Raw genomic sequence first — 20,093 nt, 5'->3', positions numbered from 1 at the left:
TCAGTCCGACCTTCATCACAAACACACATGGCACAATAATGAACAGGCAGGTAAAAGCAGCCCGTCCTCTTCTCATCACTGGCAGTTCATAGTACAGCTGTGCACTGGTGGTAGAAGGAATTGTAGTTTCACAGGGTGGACAGAGAGAGTAAAATAAGCATCTGATTCAGGGGGTGTGTGCTCATGACTGGCTTCCACCTAAAACACCCAAAGAACCACTTATTAACATTAAGTTCATGGAATGATGGTAAGATACAGTAAATTTGTGTTAAACTGCAGTGTTTCTGTCATAAGTTTATGTTGATGTTGTGTCATAACATAAATATTAATAAAAGCATAAATAATTCTTCTTTTTTTTTTGTACTTTAAAATGTAAATGCTGACAGCTATGGTCATAACTAGGATCCTGGTAAGGGTGTGACCTTTGACCCTTTTCCTGTGAATATATGGTCTGTGACTTCACATGGAGGTCCCCCTGCTGGCACTGCGGGTCTTTAAGGTGCATTTCTGACTCGAGCTTCTCAAACTGCCCTTCTGCTCAGGAGCTGGAGCGACTGGAGGTGGAGCGGGTGGAGATGATCCGACAGCATCTTTGCCAGTACACGACCCTTCGGCACGAGACCGACATGTTCAACCAAAGTGTGAGTACAACTCCACCTCAGGACCAGGAGCGACAGCTTGTCGACACCAAAGCCCATTCAGGCGGGATTTATGTCTCGAGGGGAGGAGGGGCTGATTTTCAGTCATTCTTCACCCACTCCTTAAAAATGATTACAGCTGCTCCTCCTCTAATTTGAACCTGTCCTTCTTTTTTTTTTTTAAATGGATCTCCGAGCTTTCACTCCGAGGAGATTTAGCTTTTAAATACTCTGATTCATGAATGGCACAAAAACGTCCTCCACCTCAGAAGCAGCTTCAGTACGTCTTTATTTTCAGATCTGTTGTTATTAAAACTCTCCAAAATGCTCCCAGGTGCCTGTCACCTGTCACCCAGGTGCTGCTCCTGACAATAAGCCACACCCACTTTTGTATTGTTATTTGTAGGTTGAGGCATTGTAACAGTGAGACAACAATGCCATAACAAGATGAAACCGGAAACCATTGTCATGACAATTATTATTACATTTTTAGATAAAAACATTGGTACAACATAGGTTTTTTTTAAATAACATTTAAAGTTTCGGCCAGGAAAACGTTTAAAGACAAATAGTTTGAGGAATACCAGGGAAATGTAGGCTTGACTAGAAAAAAGAGGGCTGATGATTTTTGCATGCCATATATATATATATTATATCAAAATCTGATGCTGCTAAAATATTAGAGCTGCAGCTATTTGTATTTTAAGTAATACCATTTCTCCAGCCTGATTATGTCATTATGATATTCACACCAGCAGAGGGAACCAAAGAGCCATTTTCAAGCCCTCTGAGTGATGTAAACATGAGACCCAGTAGCTCTCAAACTACTGTTTCAGTATGTGTGTTGAGTATCAATTTATTGTTGTTCACAAGCACATTCAGATGATGAAGTGGAGCTCAGCTATGTGAATTAATGTTTTGACATTTTATTAAAGTTAAAAGGAAAAAAAGGTTGGAGCCCCCTGACATCGCCTGTATTCGAGAGTATCACAGAGCCAAACAGTAGCGTTTCTAGTTTGATATTTTGGGCTGACAGTTATTCGGTCGTCTTGCAGACCATGGAGCCGGTGGACCAGCTCCTGCAGTGCGTGGACCCGGCCAGAGACAGAGAGCTGTGGGTGCAGGAGAATAAGACTGGAGAAATCCGACCGGTGGACATCGAGATCTGACGAGTCCACACCGAGACACAGAGACCCAGAGGCCACGTGCCTGAGGACATGACTGGGAGATGAAGTCTTTGCTGGGATCATCGACCTCCCACACACACACACACACACACACACACACACACACACACACACACACACACACACACACACACACATTACTGATCCAGGCGGGGCAGACTGAGGGATGATCACTGGCTCTCTGCTGAAGCAGACGGCATTATCTGGGCGAGTTTCCGTGAGAACCCTAAAGTATGAAGGCGACTGCTCGTAGTTTTGTGTTCTGCAAGCTGAAGCCCTGCACAGAAAAGTGGGAACTGTGAGTGTGAATTCTTTACTAAAGGATACTCAGGTGAGGCGAATGATTAAGAAGCACCAACGATGAACCTTGAACACGTGTAACTGTTGAACAGCTTTATGTCACGCGGCAGCCAAATGCTAATCCTTCAGAACTGCAACCATTTAACACACGCTGCTAAGCAAAACGCATTCAGACCTGAGAGTGTTGCTGTAGTCCAGATAATAATAGTGTTTTAACAAGAGCAATCATGTGCAGGTGTTGACTGTTTGCTAAGCCCCGCCCCCTTCACAGCTGTTGCCACGCCCGTCGGGTTTTCTGTTCCAGCACCAAATTGGCCAATGAAAAGAAAATGCAGCCAACAATAAGAGTGATTTACAGTTTAAAAATCATTTTTTGCCAACAGGCCGTCTTCACTTTTAGACGTGAACAAAAGCAGGCTTCTTACTTTTAAGCGACGACATGACGCTGAACTAAGCTAGTGCCAAAACTAAATCTAGGTGTCATGTTAATATTTCCAATTTGTTTTAAAATGAGAGGCTGGTGTACGTGTCTTAAATAGATTGTGCATGACACACGTTATTTGAAGACTGAGGCCAATCATGTGGGTAAAATTCACCGAGCACCAAACCTAGCACCTTTGTGGACCGACCTTGGCCGCCCTCCGTAGAGTCCTGACCAGCACCGCAGAGCCACACAGCTCCCTCTGCATCCTCTGTTCAGTGAGCAGAGAGGCTCAAAACGCTGTGACACAAAACACAAATCATGTTTGATTGTCGCTTATAACTTTCTGTCTGCGGGATCTCTTACATGTAAACGTTGCCAATATTACAGCACGGCAATTGTCTTTAAATTATTTGTTTGCTGATTTTGTGATTAAAATCTGAATCATCTTGACACTTGGAAGTGAATATGAGACTCTGTTAAAACACGTCAGTCTACACGTGAGCACGGAGGAGAGGAGAAGAGGCCGACACGGCTCACATTTCAAATACAACGTGACATCCCAAATAAACGAGTGGCACAACATCATCTCGCTACATTTGGAAATGCTGTGAGCACCCTGCAGCTTCTTCCTGTTGAAAGTAGTTGGAAACACTCGCCAAGCTCGATGGTCAGCATCCTCAGCTGATCATCCACCGAAGAAGACACTGACATATGGAAACAGTGTTTTATCTCGCTAGCCTCAGCTGCATACAGAACATCAATATTTGTGTATTAAAAATGTCTCAAATCTAAATAAAACAAATTCTCAGTTGGCTTGAATGCTAACTGCACTATTTTAAAGATGAAACTTGCCCAAAACATAAAAAGCAGTACAGAGATGCTAAGATTTATTGGATCCTTATTCCTAAAATCAGACAACAACATAATGAACTAATAATGTGCCGCATGTCTTCAGAAATGACATAAAGTTACTAGTGAAGGTAGAAAAGCTTGTTATCTGCCCGTGCTAACAAGTCAGAGAAAATAAACACTGTTTAATCTATTCCTCACACTTTAACTCTCGTGGTTTCGGTTCTTCAAAACAATCCACATCCAAACTAGTTCATAGTTAATCTGTGTTGAGAAATCCAACACGTATGGAACCGCCACGCTCAGCTGCAGCTGCTAAACTACGACTGTCAGTAACAGAATTATTGTTCGAGGTCGGGGTTCAGCAAATCAATCTCTGAGGTCTGAAATCGCAAATCTGGCAACACTTCTTTGCATCGCTGAAAAAAAATATAGAAATGAAAAGCTAAAACCTGTTTTACTTCAATCTTAATAAGAATTAAAAAGCAGCCAGTTGCACTTTATACCCACATAATTTGTAATAAATATACTGTACGTTGCTGTTCATATGAAAAGTGCTCTAAAGAGAACGTGTTACACATTTTATGACTGATGGAAGTGAATGTTCAGGGGGCCTGATGTAAATATATGAGATGTATGATTTGCTATGAAAGGAGGCGATAGAGTGAAGAATGTAAAATATGGTAAATAGTGGAATCTTACATAAAGACATATGATATATAGACTTTGGTACTGATAATATATGAAACATACAAGTGATTTATATGCAATAGAAACATCTCACAATATTCTAGTTTTGGAAACAGAAGTCAGATGATTCAGCTGAATTAGGCGTCCGTGCTGCTGCCTGCAGAAACTTAATTGCTGTACAAAACGCTTGTTCGGTATTACTGCTTAGTATTACTTGACCACTGGGAGAAGAGTACGGAAATGTTTTTGTACATTAACAGATAAAGGTTGGCATTTTTCATTAATAAAAATTAAATATGTATCTTATGTCAGAACATGCTGCTTTCTGGTTTATTTTTCTTGTTGACCACAAAATTGAAACAAAAGCAGAGAAAAACATCAAACTGAAAAAAACAAACAACAACAAAAAAGTATTTTATTTGCTAAAAAACAAAACAAAACACATTTTCACATTGAACAGAACATGATTTGGTCAAGCCTTGTCACAAGTTCAGGCACTGATAATAAAGCTGCGGCTAAAAGTTCAGACAGAGATACACTTCAGACAGTTAAAGTAAAATACACTGGCGTTGCATTTCTTATTATTGACCTAGAGTAAGCCATGCATTGGTGGCACCTTGGTAACACTTCAGAATAATGATTGGTGAAGTCATTTATAAGCCATGACTTAAAGAGGAACTAATCATTTATAGGTATTTACGGCACTGCACTTCAGTGGAGCCTTACTCACATTTGAGCCACTTTGACTGAACCCGAATAACGTCGTTCACTGACTGTATTCACCTGAAGGTTGATTTCGGTCTTTAGTGTATGAGGGTTGATCAAAAAGCTCAGAGAGTGCACCGTGCTGTGCACAGAGGAGGGGGGGGAGCTTCAACATTCATAACTGAGTATTCCAAGTTACGTTACTTGATCAAAATCAGCACCTGAGTTTCATGTACTTTTATGAACATGTGGTTCGTTCGTATTTGCGATTTCACCACGGACTTGAACAGCACGTCAACTTTTGTGTCGAACTTCCTCTTCAAGTGTCTTTCTTGAAGAAATTGTATTTTCTTGATTCCTGTTGTTCTGGGTTTTGTGCCCTCATGGTTGAAACGCACTTATTGTAAGTCGCTTTGGATAAAAGCGTCAGCTGAATGAAATGTAATGTAACTTAAAGAAGTCGGCAACGAAGATCCTCGAAATGCTTCAGAAGGTCTACAGCCATGATGTCGAGCTGCTTTGGACTTTTCTCTCTGCCCAAGTTTCAGGTCAATGTTATAATAATATTCATGTTTGTATTCTACAGCAACAGAAGCTGACTTGCTAAACCTTGACTTCTGCGCTAACATGCGAGCGTAGGCTTGTAGTCTAATTCTGCACTCTTGTCATGTGGGAGTTTAATAATGGAAGAAGTTCACGACGTCCTGACAAAAAGACTCGCCTCTCAAATATTTTGTCACCTTCTCTCCAGCGTGACAATTTGCATGACGTGACGTTGACCGATGGGAGCTGTTGCACACACACCACGGAGAAGCAATAATCTGAAGGAGGGTTTTTTTTGGGGGGGGGGGCTTTTAGAGAACAAGACTGCCAGTACCACTCACATGATCATTTTTCCTCCTTCCCGATGACATCATGCAGAATGTTAAAGACTCTATAATTAGAGCTCTATAAGTAGATACCATCTTATCACACGGAAACAATGAGTAGTCTGAACATGACCTTACATGTATCTCCATATAACGTACAGATGTAGAGTCCTATATAACATGATGAAAACATTATGTTAACATAATGATAACATGCATTTTCAGGAGTTTCTTTCACATAGAAAGAAGAAAATGCAGGCTAAATGTAAAGAAGGAGATGACAAAATAAAAATGATGAAATCTTATATCCGTAAATTCCAAAAATGGGAGAACTAAAAGCCTTTTTAATGATACCCTACAGTAAGTAACTGATGGCTTAATAAATGACTTGTAAGTGGTCATTGTGATAAAGTGTTACACTTGCTGCCCCATTTGTTCATATTCAATCTGTTTTACATACAAATATTACAGTATGAAGGTAAATAAAAGTGTGGTGGATAAAGCTGGAGTGTGTTATTAGAGCTGTGATCTAACACACGAGTACTCTGTAGACTCAATAGGAATGTACAGAAGACAAACAGGTGACCTGAATGTGAAATGTTGAGCCTCTCTGATGTTTCAGACTTTCAAAGTGAACGACGCTTCGCTTGTTCAGAAGACACCAGCGCTGCTGCCGGACGCAGGAAGAGCTCACGGCCGTCCTCCGATCAATCGATCATGAGCTTCTTGAGGGAGTTGAGATAGGCCGGGATGAGGGAGCTGACGGACTCGTTGTCGTCGTTGAGGATCTTCTCTCCTCTGCCCTCCGAACCGGCCGAGCTGGGTGAGCGGACCAGGCCGGGGTACGGAGTGCTGTAACCCTGGTGGATCACACACAAGACTCAGAGTCATCATTCAGAGAGACAACAGGGACAGAACGGACTTCTGGCAGAGACTGGAGTGTGTTTTTTTTTTTTTTTCTATTTATCCATCCCAAGATTATTTTACAACTTTATGGAATGTATTCTCAAAACATAGGATTTGATTTTGGTTGACTTTGCAATAATCAGAAGTCACTGGTTAAGATACAGAGAACATATGTGCATTACTAATAAAATATAATCAGTTCATGAGGCAGTAATCACATATTTCTCTTGGTGCACTTTTGATACGTCTTCAGCATCAGTCCAGCGGCTTCATTTCAATGCGTTCTGTGATAAGAAATATGCAGATTTGTTGGAGTCACCTGCAGAGGCACACAATAACAAAATAACTCTAAAACCGAGGAAAGATCTTTTATGAGGAAAGATCAATCAGTCATCAGTGGACCTGAGAGGACATAGAATAAAAAAATAAACATTTCAAAAGATTTATGGAAAAATCACTTTTGGAAAGTTGCAGCTCACACTGTCAAGTACGGAAACATGCCGTGCACGGCGGGGTACCAGGATGATGTCCTCAAAACGGTCCAAAGGAATACGCGTGTCCAGCAATTCACCCTAAACGGCATCTTGGCTCCGTCGAGGAAGGAGCGGAGCCACCGATGTAACGGATTTTCAAATTAAAGTGTCTGAAGAAGCTGCGGCTGTTCTTGAACACTTCACTAAAGTGTGTTAAATAAAAGGCACGGAAACAATGTAATTTCTGGATTAGATCATTAAAGCTGCAGATATGTTGACGAGTGATGTGTTCACATGTTCAGGTCATTTCCTGTCAATGCAGAACATCAGTGAGATTTGAGACAACACTACTCTGTCAACATTCCTGCACGACACAAGAGTCCTCACATGTAAGAACACTACTTGTTAGTGTAGAGGGAAGTTTGTTATCTGGAACACAGCCATGTCTCCGTAAAAAAAAGATATGAAGAGCTCTAATGCAAATTTATCAATACAATGATGCTGATAATTGAGTTATTGACATTATTGACATTATTTACATTCTTCACATTTTACTTTTTTTGTCTGGGAACTGATTAAGCAACGTGAGTTAAGACTCTTCTTTTCACCCAAACAATGTAACACATGATGAAGGTAACTGATCCAGGAGCTGTGTGGGGGAAAGTCCTCATTGTTGTGCAAATGTGAACACAAGCTATTCCGTGCAGCAGAAGCTACATCACACAACACGGTCTCACTTCCTTGTTGCTAAATATATGATGTTAGTAGGAAGTTGATGGAAAAATAATGAACTCATCATACTTGTCAAATGTTTGTCTATCTGTTGCACAACATGTTCCTATTCTCCAAGACAAGATGTACTCATTTATCCGTTGCACAACATGGTTCTGTAGTCTCAGTTACAACGTCTCTGTACCTTTATCTTGTGATCTACGACCTCACTCAGTGCTATCTACAAAATCAGATATACAGAGGAAGTGGGGGTGACTGTCAACTGTTTGTCACACTGTATATAAGCTGAACTACGGAGGAGAGACTTCGAGCAATGCTGGACACCTTTCTTTGAGTGTACATGTATTTGCTCCTTCTTGCAAGAATAAATGTCCAACATGTTTGATTTTGAATACAGCCTCTGAGTCATTTTTCTAACAGAAGTCATGAAGGAGTGAATGAAGGAGTGATTTTGGACACAGCTCCTATTCGTCCCCACAGAGAGAGTCCCTGTTTAGCGGTTACTTACGGAGGAGTATCCTTTGCCGAAGCTGCCTCTGTTCTTGGTCCTGATCTTGGTGAGCGCTGACTCAGCGATGTCCGCCCGCTCCTCGGCATCATCCAGCTCGTGGACGGTCTTCCTGTACTTGGCCAGGTTCATGTTGGCTTGTTCCTCCTGCAGCGACAGCAGCGTGTGAGCAGGTTTTAAAATACAGACGGAAACATGGGTAGTGCGGGTGAAACAGCGGGACGTACGGCCTCCTCCACTTGTCTCTTGTAGGCCTTCATCTTGTTCTGCAGCCTCTCCACCAGCTCCTGCATCCTCTGCTGGTTCTTCTGGTCCTCCTCCGACTGGAACAGCAGCTCCTTCAGGCGACGCTCGTTCTTCCGCAGCGTCTTCACCGTCTCGGCGTGCCTCTTCTGCTCGGTGTCCAGCTCCAGCTCCATCTCCTTCACCTGCACGTGATCACTGTTACTGAATGTGTGCGGGAGGGCTTCGCATTCGTTGCTTCCCAGAAGCAGTGCTACAACACACAGGAAGGTCACTGGGGAAAGTTTCCACACGTCCCTCCATCATATCTTTCGTTAAAATAAGTGATCACATCCGAGCTAGAAATGTTCTTCTGTTACAGTAGGACCGTCCTCTAAAAATATGTCAGGAATGTTACCACAAAACATTTGTATAATGCTTAAAATCATGTTATCCTACAATCGAATAATAACACTGGTAAGCTTTTTTTTTTTTTAAACTTCCTACTGAAAACATTTTTTTAAATTCGGTCATAATGTTCTGAAAATGTTATAAAAACATTAGGAATGATTTTAGAGGATTTTATCTTTAAGATAAAAATTTTTAGAAGAACAATAAAAAAATTAAAAAAAAAAAAACTATTGCTGAAAACATTACTACGAAACGTTTTTAGAACTAATATATTCTAGCTGGGATCACGCAGCAGGATGTTACAAAGTAAATCTGAGTCAGCACGTTTTTTCTGCTAAAACATCTTGAATACTTAAAGGTCTCCGATCAAATATGATGTGTCCACCTATCATGTAAAAAGCCACAGTCACATTAGGTTTTAATTACAGGGAGATCTGGTTTCAAATCGTTCTTTTTACCAGTTACCCAGGAAGGAAAACAGAAGGATTTTTTGTGGAACCAACACTTTAATATAGATTAATTATTTTTATCTTGAGTATATGTTAAAAAAGCCTCCTTTTTAAAAAATGAATAAAACACATTTATGTGAAGCAGGATTTGAATGTTGTAGTAGTTGTTGCGTTGGAGCTTTTTTCAATTATTGTGTATCCAACTGCAACTAGTGATTATTTTCATGATGGATTAACCCGTTGATTATTTTCCCCATAAATCAAGTCATTGTTTGTTTTATAAAAATCCCCAAAATAATGAGAAATGCTGTCACAAGTTGATCAATTATCGAAATATCTGCTAATTAAGGGCTGTCTGTACCTTGAACTCACACACACTCTCTTATGTCAGCAGTTTTGATGGCGCATTTTATGATCGACGTTTAAACAGTGACACGTTTTTCATCAGAGATTAAAGTTATAAAGCGGAAACATACTTTGATCTGTGTGGAGGAGCGGTGGTCTTAAAGATGGGTCAACAGAGCTTATGTGTCTCCTCCTTTGGCAGCCTCTTTGCATTCACATCTTTTGTAAAATGCACATCTGTCCTTGAGGACAACCTGATCATCTTTTTTTAAGATCTCCAAATTCATCAAACGCTGCTGGTTTTAGTTACTTTCTCAATGAAGGGAGACTGAGGATATGATCAGTGACACTTCTCTCTCCCTCAGTCCATTTTCTCCATTTAATTTTTTTTTTTTTTTTAATACCGGTAATAAGCAATTATATATGATTCCGGTGTTCCACTGCAACCCTAAAACACACTCAACAAAACAGGTCAAGAAACACAAGTGAAGGCTCCCAGAGTTGCTGACCTGCTGCCTTGTTTACAGTATGATTGTCTCTATTCTCATATCCCAAGATCTCAACAATGACTTTCGTGACTACATTGTTATCTTAACTGAACCGTTAAAATAAAAGTTCCTCCAAGGCCCTAAAGCTTTTTTTTTTTAATGTCCACCTGACAAAACATTCCCAAGTTACAGCTCCACCACTGTTGGGCCAAAGTGAACAACCTTGGGCTGTATGGATAAGAGACACCTGGGAGACATTTTGATATACAATCAGTCTCTGTGTCTCTGTCACCAGGAAAACTCCAACAAAAACAAATGTGTTTCCTCTTTCTAGAATAAGATTTGGTATATTTTTGTGGAAAGATTTGACCTGCTAGTGGCGCTGAATGAAAGGTCATTGGTTCACCCCATCGCCAGCGATCCTCCAGTGTGGGTCCTGCATATCCACACCGAAACATGTCTGTGTCTCCGTACCTTCCCCTCCAGCTTCTGGATGATCTTCTTCCCGCCTTTCAGCGCCATCTGCTCGGCCTCCTCCAGCCGGCCGCTCATATCTTTGATCTGAGCTTCCAGACCTTTCTTCACCCTCTCCAGGTGGAGCGAGTGCTCCTGCTCCAGACGCAGCTCCTCCCCCACTCGCGCCAACTGACAGGACGGCACATCGGTTTCAAACATCACGTCGTTCGTCTGGATTTGTTTTAAAGCTGCTGCAGTGTCTCAGTGAATCCCTTCATGTGTGTTTTACCTCACAGCTGGCCTTCTTGGCCTTGTCCGTGCATCCTCTCAGCTCCGCCTGCAGCTCCTCGTGCTCTTGCTGCACAGTCTGGATATCAACCTCCAGCTTCCTCCTCCCGCTCAGAGTCGACTGGAACTGAACACGCAGGAGGAAGCATGAAGAAGGTCAGCGAGTGTGTGAGTCAGATTAGAAGCAGTGAGAATGAAGCGAAGGCCCTGTGTGCCACCTGGTTGTTGAGGTCGCTGTATTTCTCACTGGCCTCCTGCAGCTCCACCTCCAGGGCCTTCCGTGCCCTCTCTGCGGTCTCCAGGGCCGTGCGGGTCTCCTCGCCCTCGCTGACCAGCACAGAGCAGCGTCGTTCCATGGCTGCCTGCTCCTCCCTGAGCTCCTCGTGGCTCCGCACCTCCTCCTCCAGCTGAGCCTGCAGCTCCTGGGACACAGGAGGACACACTCTGTCAGCTCTGTTGCACAGCGCTGCTGTCGAGGAAACACACTGTGCTCTGAGCTGACCTTAATCTGCTGCTGCATCTTCTTGCTGTTCTTGCTGAGCTCGGCGTTGCTCTTGGTGAGCAGGTCCACCTGCAGCTCCAGCTCCGTGATGTCGGCCTCCAGCTTCTTCTTCAGCTTCAGTCCCTCGACTCGGCCTTTCACCTCCACATCCAGACTGGCCTGCAGGGACTCCAACGCCCTCTGGTGGCTTTTTCTGGCAGGAGGCGCGAGCGGGAGGAGGGAGAGAGGTATTAGCAAAGAGGATTTGGGAATACTTCTCGCTGTAGACACAGTAAAGCAGAGATGGAAGGGAGGAAGACTTCCAGTCTTACCTCTGAAAATTACATACAGTGACTTTTTAGGAGGAATAAAGGGAGATACAAGGCAGCATGAAAAACAATTACAGATAGGGAGAGAATTAGTGCTGTAGTTAGTAGTAACACAAAGAATGACAAAAAACAATGGCAGAGCGTGAGCAGCATTACAACAACAACACGAAGCAGATTGAAAAGAAACAACATTGACATTTTGGGAAATAAGCTGGTTTGCTTTCCACCTGAGAGTTACTGTCGCTCAGAAGATCTCATATCTTTCCATTTAAGTTCCAAAGTTGCAAACTAGGAGGCGACCCTGTGGCTGATGTCACGGTGTGTATCACCCATCACACCCTGAGGAGCTGAGTCCTGCTGGCTGGATGTTCTCGTTCAACAGATTCCCTCTTTATCTCTGCTGCAACTAAGTGGAGGCATCCGTAGAAAAAACACATGAATTTCACATGTGCATAAAAATCACGTGACCACATGACACATGTGATTGGGGACATGTGAAACAAGTATTTTGCGCCTCAGAAACGTGGTTTTGGAACACCTCAATGGTGTAATGTATGTAGATTCCTGTGTAAAACCGTCTCCACATATTTTCCCCATGTTATCATATGTTGCAACACGTTCTAACCTTCTGGTTGATGACTGTAGATTTATATCGAGCAGACAGACGTGAGAATGGTATGAATCTTCCTATTTAACTCTCGGTGAGAAAGCAAATAAACCTATTTTCAAAACAAATTTCAGATTATTTCTCGAGGGCAGAATTTCCAAAGCGGAGACATCATCAGCCGACCTGATGCTAAATGGATCGCTGTTTCAGAGCCAAAGAGGCATCACATCAAAAGCAATGATCACTCTGTTTTGTTTTTCTCATCATATAGTTATATACTCCGGCGTGAGAGAATGCCAGGCCTGGTAGATGATTAGCAATTAGGTATAACAGGTATAACAGTGTATCAACAATATAGATGACAGATAACAATTTAGAAAAGAGATGTTGAGGTGAAATGTCCTGAAGATGAAGACACATGAAACGAGAGGAATCTGAGGTACCGAGCAGCTTCAGCCTCCTCCTCCTTCTCCTGAAGTCTGCGCTCCAGGTCTCCTTTAGCCTGAGACAACTCCAGCTGCAGCCTCAGCACCTTGGTCTCCTCAGCCTGGGAGAACCCAAAGGAAGAGAAGAAATTAAAAGAAAAGGATGATGAAACCAAACAAGGATGTTTGGGATGAATAAGCATATAGTATGCAGAATAAACATAGTGAATATAAGATATCAAATACAACAGATAAGAAGCCGATTTTCTAAAGCATATACTGTACCTCCAGAGCTGCCTCAGATTCCTCCAGCGAGGCCTGTAGCTCTTCTTTCTCCATCTCAATCTTCTTCTTTGCTTTCTGGAGCTCGTGGACGCTCTTCCCTCCGTCTGACAGCTGGTCGGTGAGGTCAGTTATCTCCTCTGTGGAACACAGAAAAGCCACACATGAGGCCAACTGAGCCATGGTGACTATTGGTTTACTATTTTGACTTTAAGTTTCATGAAGGAAGACTTTATCATTTTACAAAAAACAAAAAGATACCACGGTCACGTCGATGTTCATTTAAAGCCAGGAAGCAATTAGACAACACGATTGGAGGTTGGGGGAACCAGCTAGCCTGTTTCTCTCCGAAGTAAAGAAAAACCTCGCTACTGTTTTATTTTCTGTGCAAAACCAAAGCGTTGAAACAATACTTTTTTGGTTGAGCTGCCTCTTGACAAGCAACAAGTTATATTCACCCAGCACCTGTCTTAAATCTTTTTATAAGTGTTTGTGTAGAGTTTAAACAAATGAGATGAAACATGGCCATTTGTGAGCTTTCGAGTTGTGTTGTTCGCCATCTTCTGGGCCGAGCCAAGCTTGCAATTGGCTCAGCTAACTAAGAGCCAAAGCAAAAGGAGAGGTATAAAACACAAAAGTGCATTCAAGTTTTTATTTTCAAGTAAACTAACTGTGCAAAGGTGGCAGATAATTTGGCGCATAACGTATTCAAATGTTATATCACTACCAGTAGGTGCACGACGACAATTTAGGACGACACAATTCATACACGAAGTAAGAATACTGACGGAAAAACACAAATTTAGACTCAGTCAGAATTTGGTTGGTCGCTTCTGAGCTACTGTAGATTTATGGCAGTGAAACATGGTGGGCTCCATTGAAGAGGCTCATTAAGATAGGAAAAACACTCAGACTCGGGTACACTAATGAAAACATAATGATGAATATTAGAATAGATCCCTCACAATCTGTCACACTTGGCCTCGAAGACTCGCTGGTGGGATAGCTTCTGCTAAAACTAATTTAACTCTGACTCTAGTGGTATTTGCGTTTGATAATATGCATCTGGGCATCCTTAGAAAAACATATTTAAATGTGTTTAATTTAACTAAACTAGTTCATTAGCTAAACCAAGACATTTTTATTTTTTTTGGTCTATGCTGTGTTTTTCCTTTTCAATATTTTTTTTAAGATTTTGTGTGATGTAAATGAACAAATAATCAGTAAGAAATACATAAAAGCTTTTACACATGATGTTCATGTTACACATGAACCTACGGAGCCTCTCAAAGCCCATTTCTATTTCTTCGAACTGGCTCAAGTTACGTTCGTATTACGAATTTTCCGCCAAACATCAAACTATTCCTTAAAGGTATCAGCCCTCCCCTTATATGTGCAACATCCTACCCTGGAAGGTCTTGTTCTCCCTGCGGAGAGCCTCCATCTGCTCCAGAGACTCTTCGTGAGCCGTCTTGAGTTTGAAGAGCTCTCCGGCGTGTTGCCTGCTCTCCTTCTGGCAGCCCTCCACCTCGGCCACCAGCTCCTCACACTTCTGCCTCCAGTCTCCGAGCTGCTTCTCCAGGACCCGCTGCTTCTTATCCAGAGTCTGACCGCAGCTGCTGGCCTGAGGCAGGGAACAAACGCTGCTACAGTGACAAAGTTTGTGGCAAAACATGATTTCCTGTGTCTCCCTCTCTACCTTCTCCAGGTCCATGCAGAGCTCCTCCACCTCCCCCTGCAGCCTCTGTTTGGTTTTCTCCAGGGAGGAACATTTGGCCTGGGTTGCTTCCACCGCCTCCTCAGCCTCCTGAAGCCTGTTTGCCAGCTTCTTCCTGCGACACACACATTATTTGGACACATTACAGAATGTATTTAAGGCGTTGCATCACGTCAAATGCAGCAAACAGGTGCCAGTCTCAATTCCACGCACTTGGTCTCCTCCAGCTCGTCGGCATGCTGGATGGCGTCGGCCTCGTGTTTGCTCCTCCAGTGTGTCACCTCGCTGTTGAGTTTGGAGACGAGGCGCTGCATCTCCTGCTTGCTCTCCTGCTCCTCCTCCAGCTGCTCCCTCAGCACCTCGCTCTCCTGCCGCACTGAGCCCAGACTGCTGCTGACAGCGTGTTTACACTGGCAACAGCACCGCAGAGACACAAGCAAATACATTTACTCTGAATGGAAAAACGGGGGGAAATATGCAGATTTTCTGTTTCGTATTGAAAGCACCGACCTTGACCTCCTCATCCAGCTGTTTCTTCAGCTCCTCCAGTTGGGACTGCAGCAGAGTCTTGGAGCGGGTCAGCTGGCTCGCTCTGCTCTCTGCCTCCTCCATCTGTCGACTCACGTCGGCGTTATCGGCTGACAGGACACACAGGAGTTAACACAGTTAATGAAACACTGTAGCGCGCAGCAGAACTGAGGCACCAAGTACTCCAAAACAAGTATACAATTTCATTATTCAGAGACAAAAGGTTGCAGGAGCATATGTGATTAGATCATAAATATGCAGTGTAGAATAACAAGGACATCTGTAGACATTATCTTAATGCAATGAAATGGAGCGTCAAAGACTCAAGATTCCTATCTGTGGGTGTCACGAATGGATATATTCAGAGTCTCACCATTTGAAACAAGTTTGAAACAAAGTGTGTCATGTCGTTCTGATTTCTCATGGAGTACTAAAAACAACATGGTGATGTCCTCTATAGTGTCAAGTAACGTCACCTCAGTATCTCAACTTGGTTTCCTGGGAGAATTCACATTTTTGAAAAATATCCTGGGTCACAAACGTCATGCAAGAATCGCTGATAAAAGACGTAATGCATTATGGGACATGTAGGCGTACAGTGTTTTTGATGCATCACACTTACTATGGACTAAAATGAACAGGTATGAGACTTTTCAGACTCTTGGACTGCACCAATTTTGACCGAACTTGTTTCTTGTTTTTGTCACTTCATGTTATTACAATATAAGGCAGCATATGCACAGTTTATCTCATCCTCGGAGTCCTCCTGAAAGTTCTTGACTAAGAGTTTCCTCTTCAGACCTTTTTAGCAAATGTGAGAGAAATGTTTAGTATGAAACAAAGAGAAGTGACTGAGCACCCCACAAGCTTAGAGAAAGGGCAAGGTTAAGCCTTCTTAAACACTGACACAATAAGACGCATAACCCGCAGAACATTACTGACAGGGAGCGTGACTTAGGGCTTACGATTCCCTCGGACATTTAGTCTTAGCACTTTGGCAGGAAGCTATTCCTTCATGTATGATGGCATACTCATTAAAAAACTGATTGTGAAAATAGGATGCTTCTAAATGGCAAAAACTCTGTAATACGTCTAACGGGAAACATCTGTGTACCCGTGAGTCTGTTCCTGGCCACGCTGAGCTCAGTAAGCGTCCTCTGCAGCTCATCTCCTCTCCTGTTGGCCTCATACAGCTGCTCCTCCGCCTTCTTCATCTGACTGTCTGAGGATGTCTGCAGAACAGCACAAACACACCAGCACATATTATGCCAAGTTCACAAGGTCGTAATTCAAGGAACTGACATTATTGGCTTGTTAAAGAAACAAACACCCCATTAAATCAGCTGCACTGCGGTCAGCGTGATCTCACTTTCTGACCTTGGCTTTCTGCACACTATCCAGGGAAGTGGCCAGCTCGTCCACCTCCATCCTCAGGTTCTGCTTCTCTTTCTCCAGTTTGGCTCGGGTCCGCTGCAGAGCCTCACACTGCTCGTTCAGTTCTGTCATGGCGTCGCTGTGCCGCTTCCTCAGAGATGCGGCCAGCGCTTCAGACTGGACGGAGGACTCGTCCAGGTCTCGTCTCAGACGCTGGAGCTCAGCCTCTCGCTTCTTGTTCACCTCCATCTGTTTATAACACACAAGCTGTATGTAAAGCTCGGTAATGCTTATTTTCGTTCAGGATTTTCCAGGTAATGTCCAAGAACCAATCCTCGTAAGATCCTAAAAATTAACTGAGGATATTTCAAAGTTTTTTTTGAAGAAAGTCCTATGAAATTTGGTCCTAATCATCAGGGAAATTAGCTTATGTAACATAGGTTTTATTGCCAGTGAGTCCATCTAGTAGTGTACAGCTTTAAAAATGGTATTAATTGTGATTAAATTTAACCTGTGAGGCAGTGACTCCTCCTGCTTCCTCAAGCCGGTCTGTGAGATCATCCAGTTCTCTGGTGAGGTCGGCTCGCTGCTTCTCCACCTGCCAAAAACATCACAGTTAAAGGATGTTCATGGATATCAAGCGTACAGTGAGATAATAATCACATCTTCTGTCATGATTGAATATCAAGCAATACAAAACTGTGAAGTGTTCACAATAAAGTGAAATAACCTTAAGGCATAAGACTCCATCTGTTCTAACTCTTAAACAATCCGTCCTGATAGGACAGGATATTTTACCACCAGGGGACCAGTTTGATTGACAGCCCACAAAGAGGACGTGATCTTTCCTAAAGTCAGAGGTTAGTAGGGTAGCCGGTATCCAATCAGAGCGAGGTAGGGGTTAGCTGCTGTCACTCAGTCCAAATATTGTCTGTGAACTCCTGTTTCCTGTGGATGTTATCAAATGCTTTCTTCATAGCTAAACACTCTTCAAAGTGAAGTCTCGTTGCTTTTAGCTCTGATTTTTGATGTGATGTTGGATTTTGATTTATAGCATAATACACAAAGAATTTAGAAAGCTAAATCCTGCATAACATGAGGTAGCATTGATTGGGATGAAGATGCGCTGAAAGGTGCAGGTTTTTTTTTTTTTTTCCACTTGGGGGCTGTTTAGCAATCTGTAAAACACGACGTGAAACAGAATCACCTCATAAAGTTGTAAGTAAATACTTGTCTATTAAACATTTGCAAACTTGCTTGCAAACTTGCTCAAGTGCTCTTGAGAAAAAAAATAATTTCATAAAAAACATTTTCAGCTGCTATATGTTCTCCAGTTACTGAAGTTACTGATGGTTTTTTTGCCCACCCTGATTTTGGGCTCCACTGCAAATTGTACTGTATATCACACAGCTGTAACATATTACATATTACAGCCTTGTGAAATTGCTAATGTGGCTAACGTCTTAGCAAACTGATGGCTGCCATCATCCAGCCGACATGGAGCAATATCCATTTCGAGTTATGTTGCTTGTTACCTAAAATACTTGTATGTAAGTCATTATAAAGTATCTTTCCTTTAACCTCTGTTTTGGTTTAGAAGAGCTCATTAAAAAAATATTCTTATCTGCTATTCATTGCTAGGCAACTGCTGACCAGTGAATTTAGTGTTTTTTTTGTTTTTTCCTGAAAACAGCTTTCTGCTGCTTCTGTACACGGTGTTGATAAGAGCGCAGTGACTCACCCAAACAGTCAAGTTGCAGATGATAAAACCAAAAGAACGGGCTAGAGGAGGCTAAAAGGCTCCATTAAGCTGAGGGCAACTGTAGAGTTGAGTAATAAATCTCTTTTGGTTCATTAGCTTGAGTGGCACTTTTCAAATTACACAGTAATTTTACAAATTGTTAGTATAAGTGTATCAGCTGGTGCAGCTTTAACGGAAACTGAATTACCTTTTATTTGACAATCCTATACTAAAGCCCTAAAACTGAGGTGACTCTAATGATATTAAATATATATATCAGATATTTCTCCATCATAGTCTTATAATTACCCCTATTTTTAAAAGCAGTAACAATAGCAGTATTTAGCATTAAAATACTTTCCAGGAATTTAAGTATTGATAACTTGTAAATAAAGTACTGATTGAAAAGAAATAAACATTGACAAAATTAAAGAGAGATAGAGAGAGAGACTATAGAATATATCAAATTATATCATGAATTATTAGCAACTTAAATGAACACTTATCCTTATCCTTTGAAAAAATGTCCCCTCGGGGATTAATAAAGTAACTACCTAACCTAACCTAACCTAACCTAACCTAACCTAACCTAACCTAACCTAACCTGGTTCCACCAGTATAATAAAACTTCCAACAGGACATCAAAAGAAAAAAAAAGACCACATTTTTCTGTTAAAATACAAAAGAAAGAAAAGGACAGAAAGCTGCACAAATGTTGATATGTTAATGATAAAGAATTCAAAGTCCTTAACGAGGAATTCAGAGACGCTTCCCGCTCACAAACACGGCACAACACACACGAGAGTCTGTTTATGATGCAGGTTCATTACATGCTCAAACAGCCAGCACTCTTTAGTTAAAGGCACGTGTTGTTTTTACACCGGTGTTTTACAGCCGGTTTTAAGACAGCCGTAGATGTTGAGACGGGTCTGCGAAAGCTGGAGTCTCAGGCCTCCCTGAAGCAGCAATGAGCCACAGCCGTCAACACACCTTGGGCAGAACAAGGGAAAACAGATGATTCTCACTGGGGGCCTCCTCCTCAACCCCTCACACCTCCAGCTGAATCTGCAAATCTACAACCCAGCTCTGCGTAGGGAGGCTTAACGCCGAGCGCTCGGCTCACTCATCGCTCTCCTCTGCACTACTGACTGAGTCAACAGCTCGTTGGGATCAGCACCACCTGACACCAGTCACTCCCATTTACATGCTAATGGAGGGTCAGTGCTCCCGAAGAGTCCTGCTGCAGGAGACGGGACATTGATCTTCTTCTGCAAAAGAGCGTGAAGGAGTAGGAGTGTGTCTCTGGGCAGTCTGTGCATACGTGCCAGTATGTGTTTGCATATGCGCTTTCTAGTATTCATCCATGTCCTCCACCTCCAGATATCTGATAGGGATGTTCCCTGAAATGAAAGTAATGGTGTGCATACTGTACTTGCTATACGTACGTCCACAAAGCTACACATGAGAGTACAGTTCTGCTCAGCCTTCTTCTATACTTTATTAAATGTGTACAGAAAGAACTGCTGGCAAAGTCACACAAACTGTGAAAATATGAGACAATTTGAAGGATTTTATTTTTATGAAAACATGGATGACTTCTGCATCAGAGGAGGAACAGCTGGAAATGTGTGAGATGATGTGTTTCAGCAAACATGGTCAAGTAGTCGAA

At 42.4% G+C, this 20,093-nt stretch overlaps 2 protein-coding genes across 5 annotated transcripts in view; one reads left to right on the top strand and one right to left on the bottom strand.

Annotated features, from left to right (window-relative positions):
• LOC138202316 (growth arrest-specific protein 7-like) overlaps positions 1 to 2,999 on the top strand; it is a 66,818-nt gene extending 63,819 nt beyond the window's left edge. For both annotated transcript variants that reach the window (XM_069156233.1, XM_069156232.1), the window contains exons 13-14: positions 543 to 641; positions 1,694 to 2,999. In XM_069156233.1, coding sequence (XP_069012334.1) covers positions 543 to 641; positions 1,694 to 1,807 — 213 coding nt within the window. In that variant the 3' untranslated portion in view covers positions 1,808 to 2,999. The remainder of the gene's footprint in view (positions 1 to 542; positions 642 to 1,693) is intronic.
• Positions 3,000 to 3,414: 415 nt separating this feature from the next.
• LOC138202315 (myosin-16) overlaps positions 3,415 to 20,093 on the bottom strand; it is a 55,142-nt gene continuing 38,463 nt past the window's right edge. For all 3 annotated transcript variants that reach the window (XM_069156230.1, XM_069156228.1, XM_069156231.1), the window contains 16 exons: positions 17,195 to 17,281; positions 16,687 to 16,932; positions 16,424 to 16,541; positions 15,292 to 15,419; positions 14,995 to 15,191; positions 14,764 to 14,896; positions 14,472 to 14,688; positions 13,068 to 13,204; positions 12,801 to 12,904; positions 11,443 to 11,635; positions 11,159 to 11,362; positions 10,942 to 11,067; positions 10,671 to 10,841; positions 8,509 to 8,709; positions 8,282 to 8,428; positions 3,415 to 6,522 (listed from right to left, as the gene is read on the bottom strand). In XM_069156230.1, coding sequence (XP_069012331.1) covers positions 6,370 to 6,522; positions 8,282 to 8,428; positions 8,509 to 8,709; positions 10,671 to 10,841; positions 10,942 to 11,067; positions 11,159 to 11,362; positions 11,443 to 11,635; positions 12,801 to 12,904; positions 13,068 to 13,204; positions 14,472 to 14,688; positions 14,764 to 14,896; positions 14,995 to 15,191; positions 15,292 to 15,419; positions 16,424 to 16,541; positions 16,687 to 16,932; positions 17,195 to 17,281 — 2,562 coding nt within the window. In that variant the 3' untranslated portion in view covers positions 3,415 to 6,369. The remainder of the gene's footprint in view (positions 6,523 to 8,281; positions 8,429 to 8,508; positions 8,710 to 10,670; positions 10,842 to 10,941; positions 11,068 to 11,158; positions 11,363 to 11,442; positions 11,636 to 12,800; positions 12,905 to 13,067; positions 13,205 to 14,471; positions 14,689 to 14,763; positions 14,897 to 14,994; positions 15,192 to 15,291; positions 15,420 to 16,423; positions 16,542 to 16,686; positions 16,933 to 17,194; positions 17,282 to 20,093) is intronic.

This window comes from Embiotoca jacksoni, unplaced genomic scaffold (assembly GCF_022577435.1).
Source record: "Embiotoca jacksoni isolate LCO1_2020_lvr unplaced genomic scaffold, fEmbJac1.0.p SCAF_20, whole genome shotgun sequence".
Lineage (NCBI taxonomy): Eukaryota > Metazoa > Chordata > Actinopteri > Embiotocidae > Embiotoca > Embiotoca jacksoni.
The sequence above is the reverse complement of the archived record's forward strand: the minus strand, read 5'-3'. Positions and strand labels throughout refer to the sequence as shown.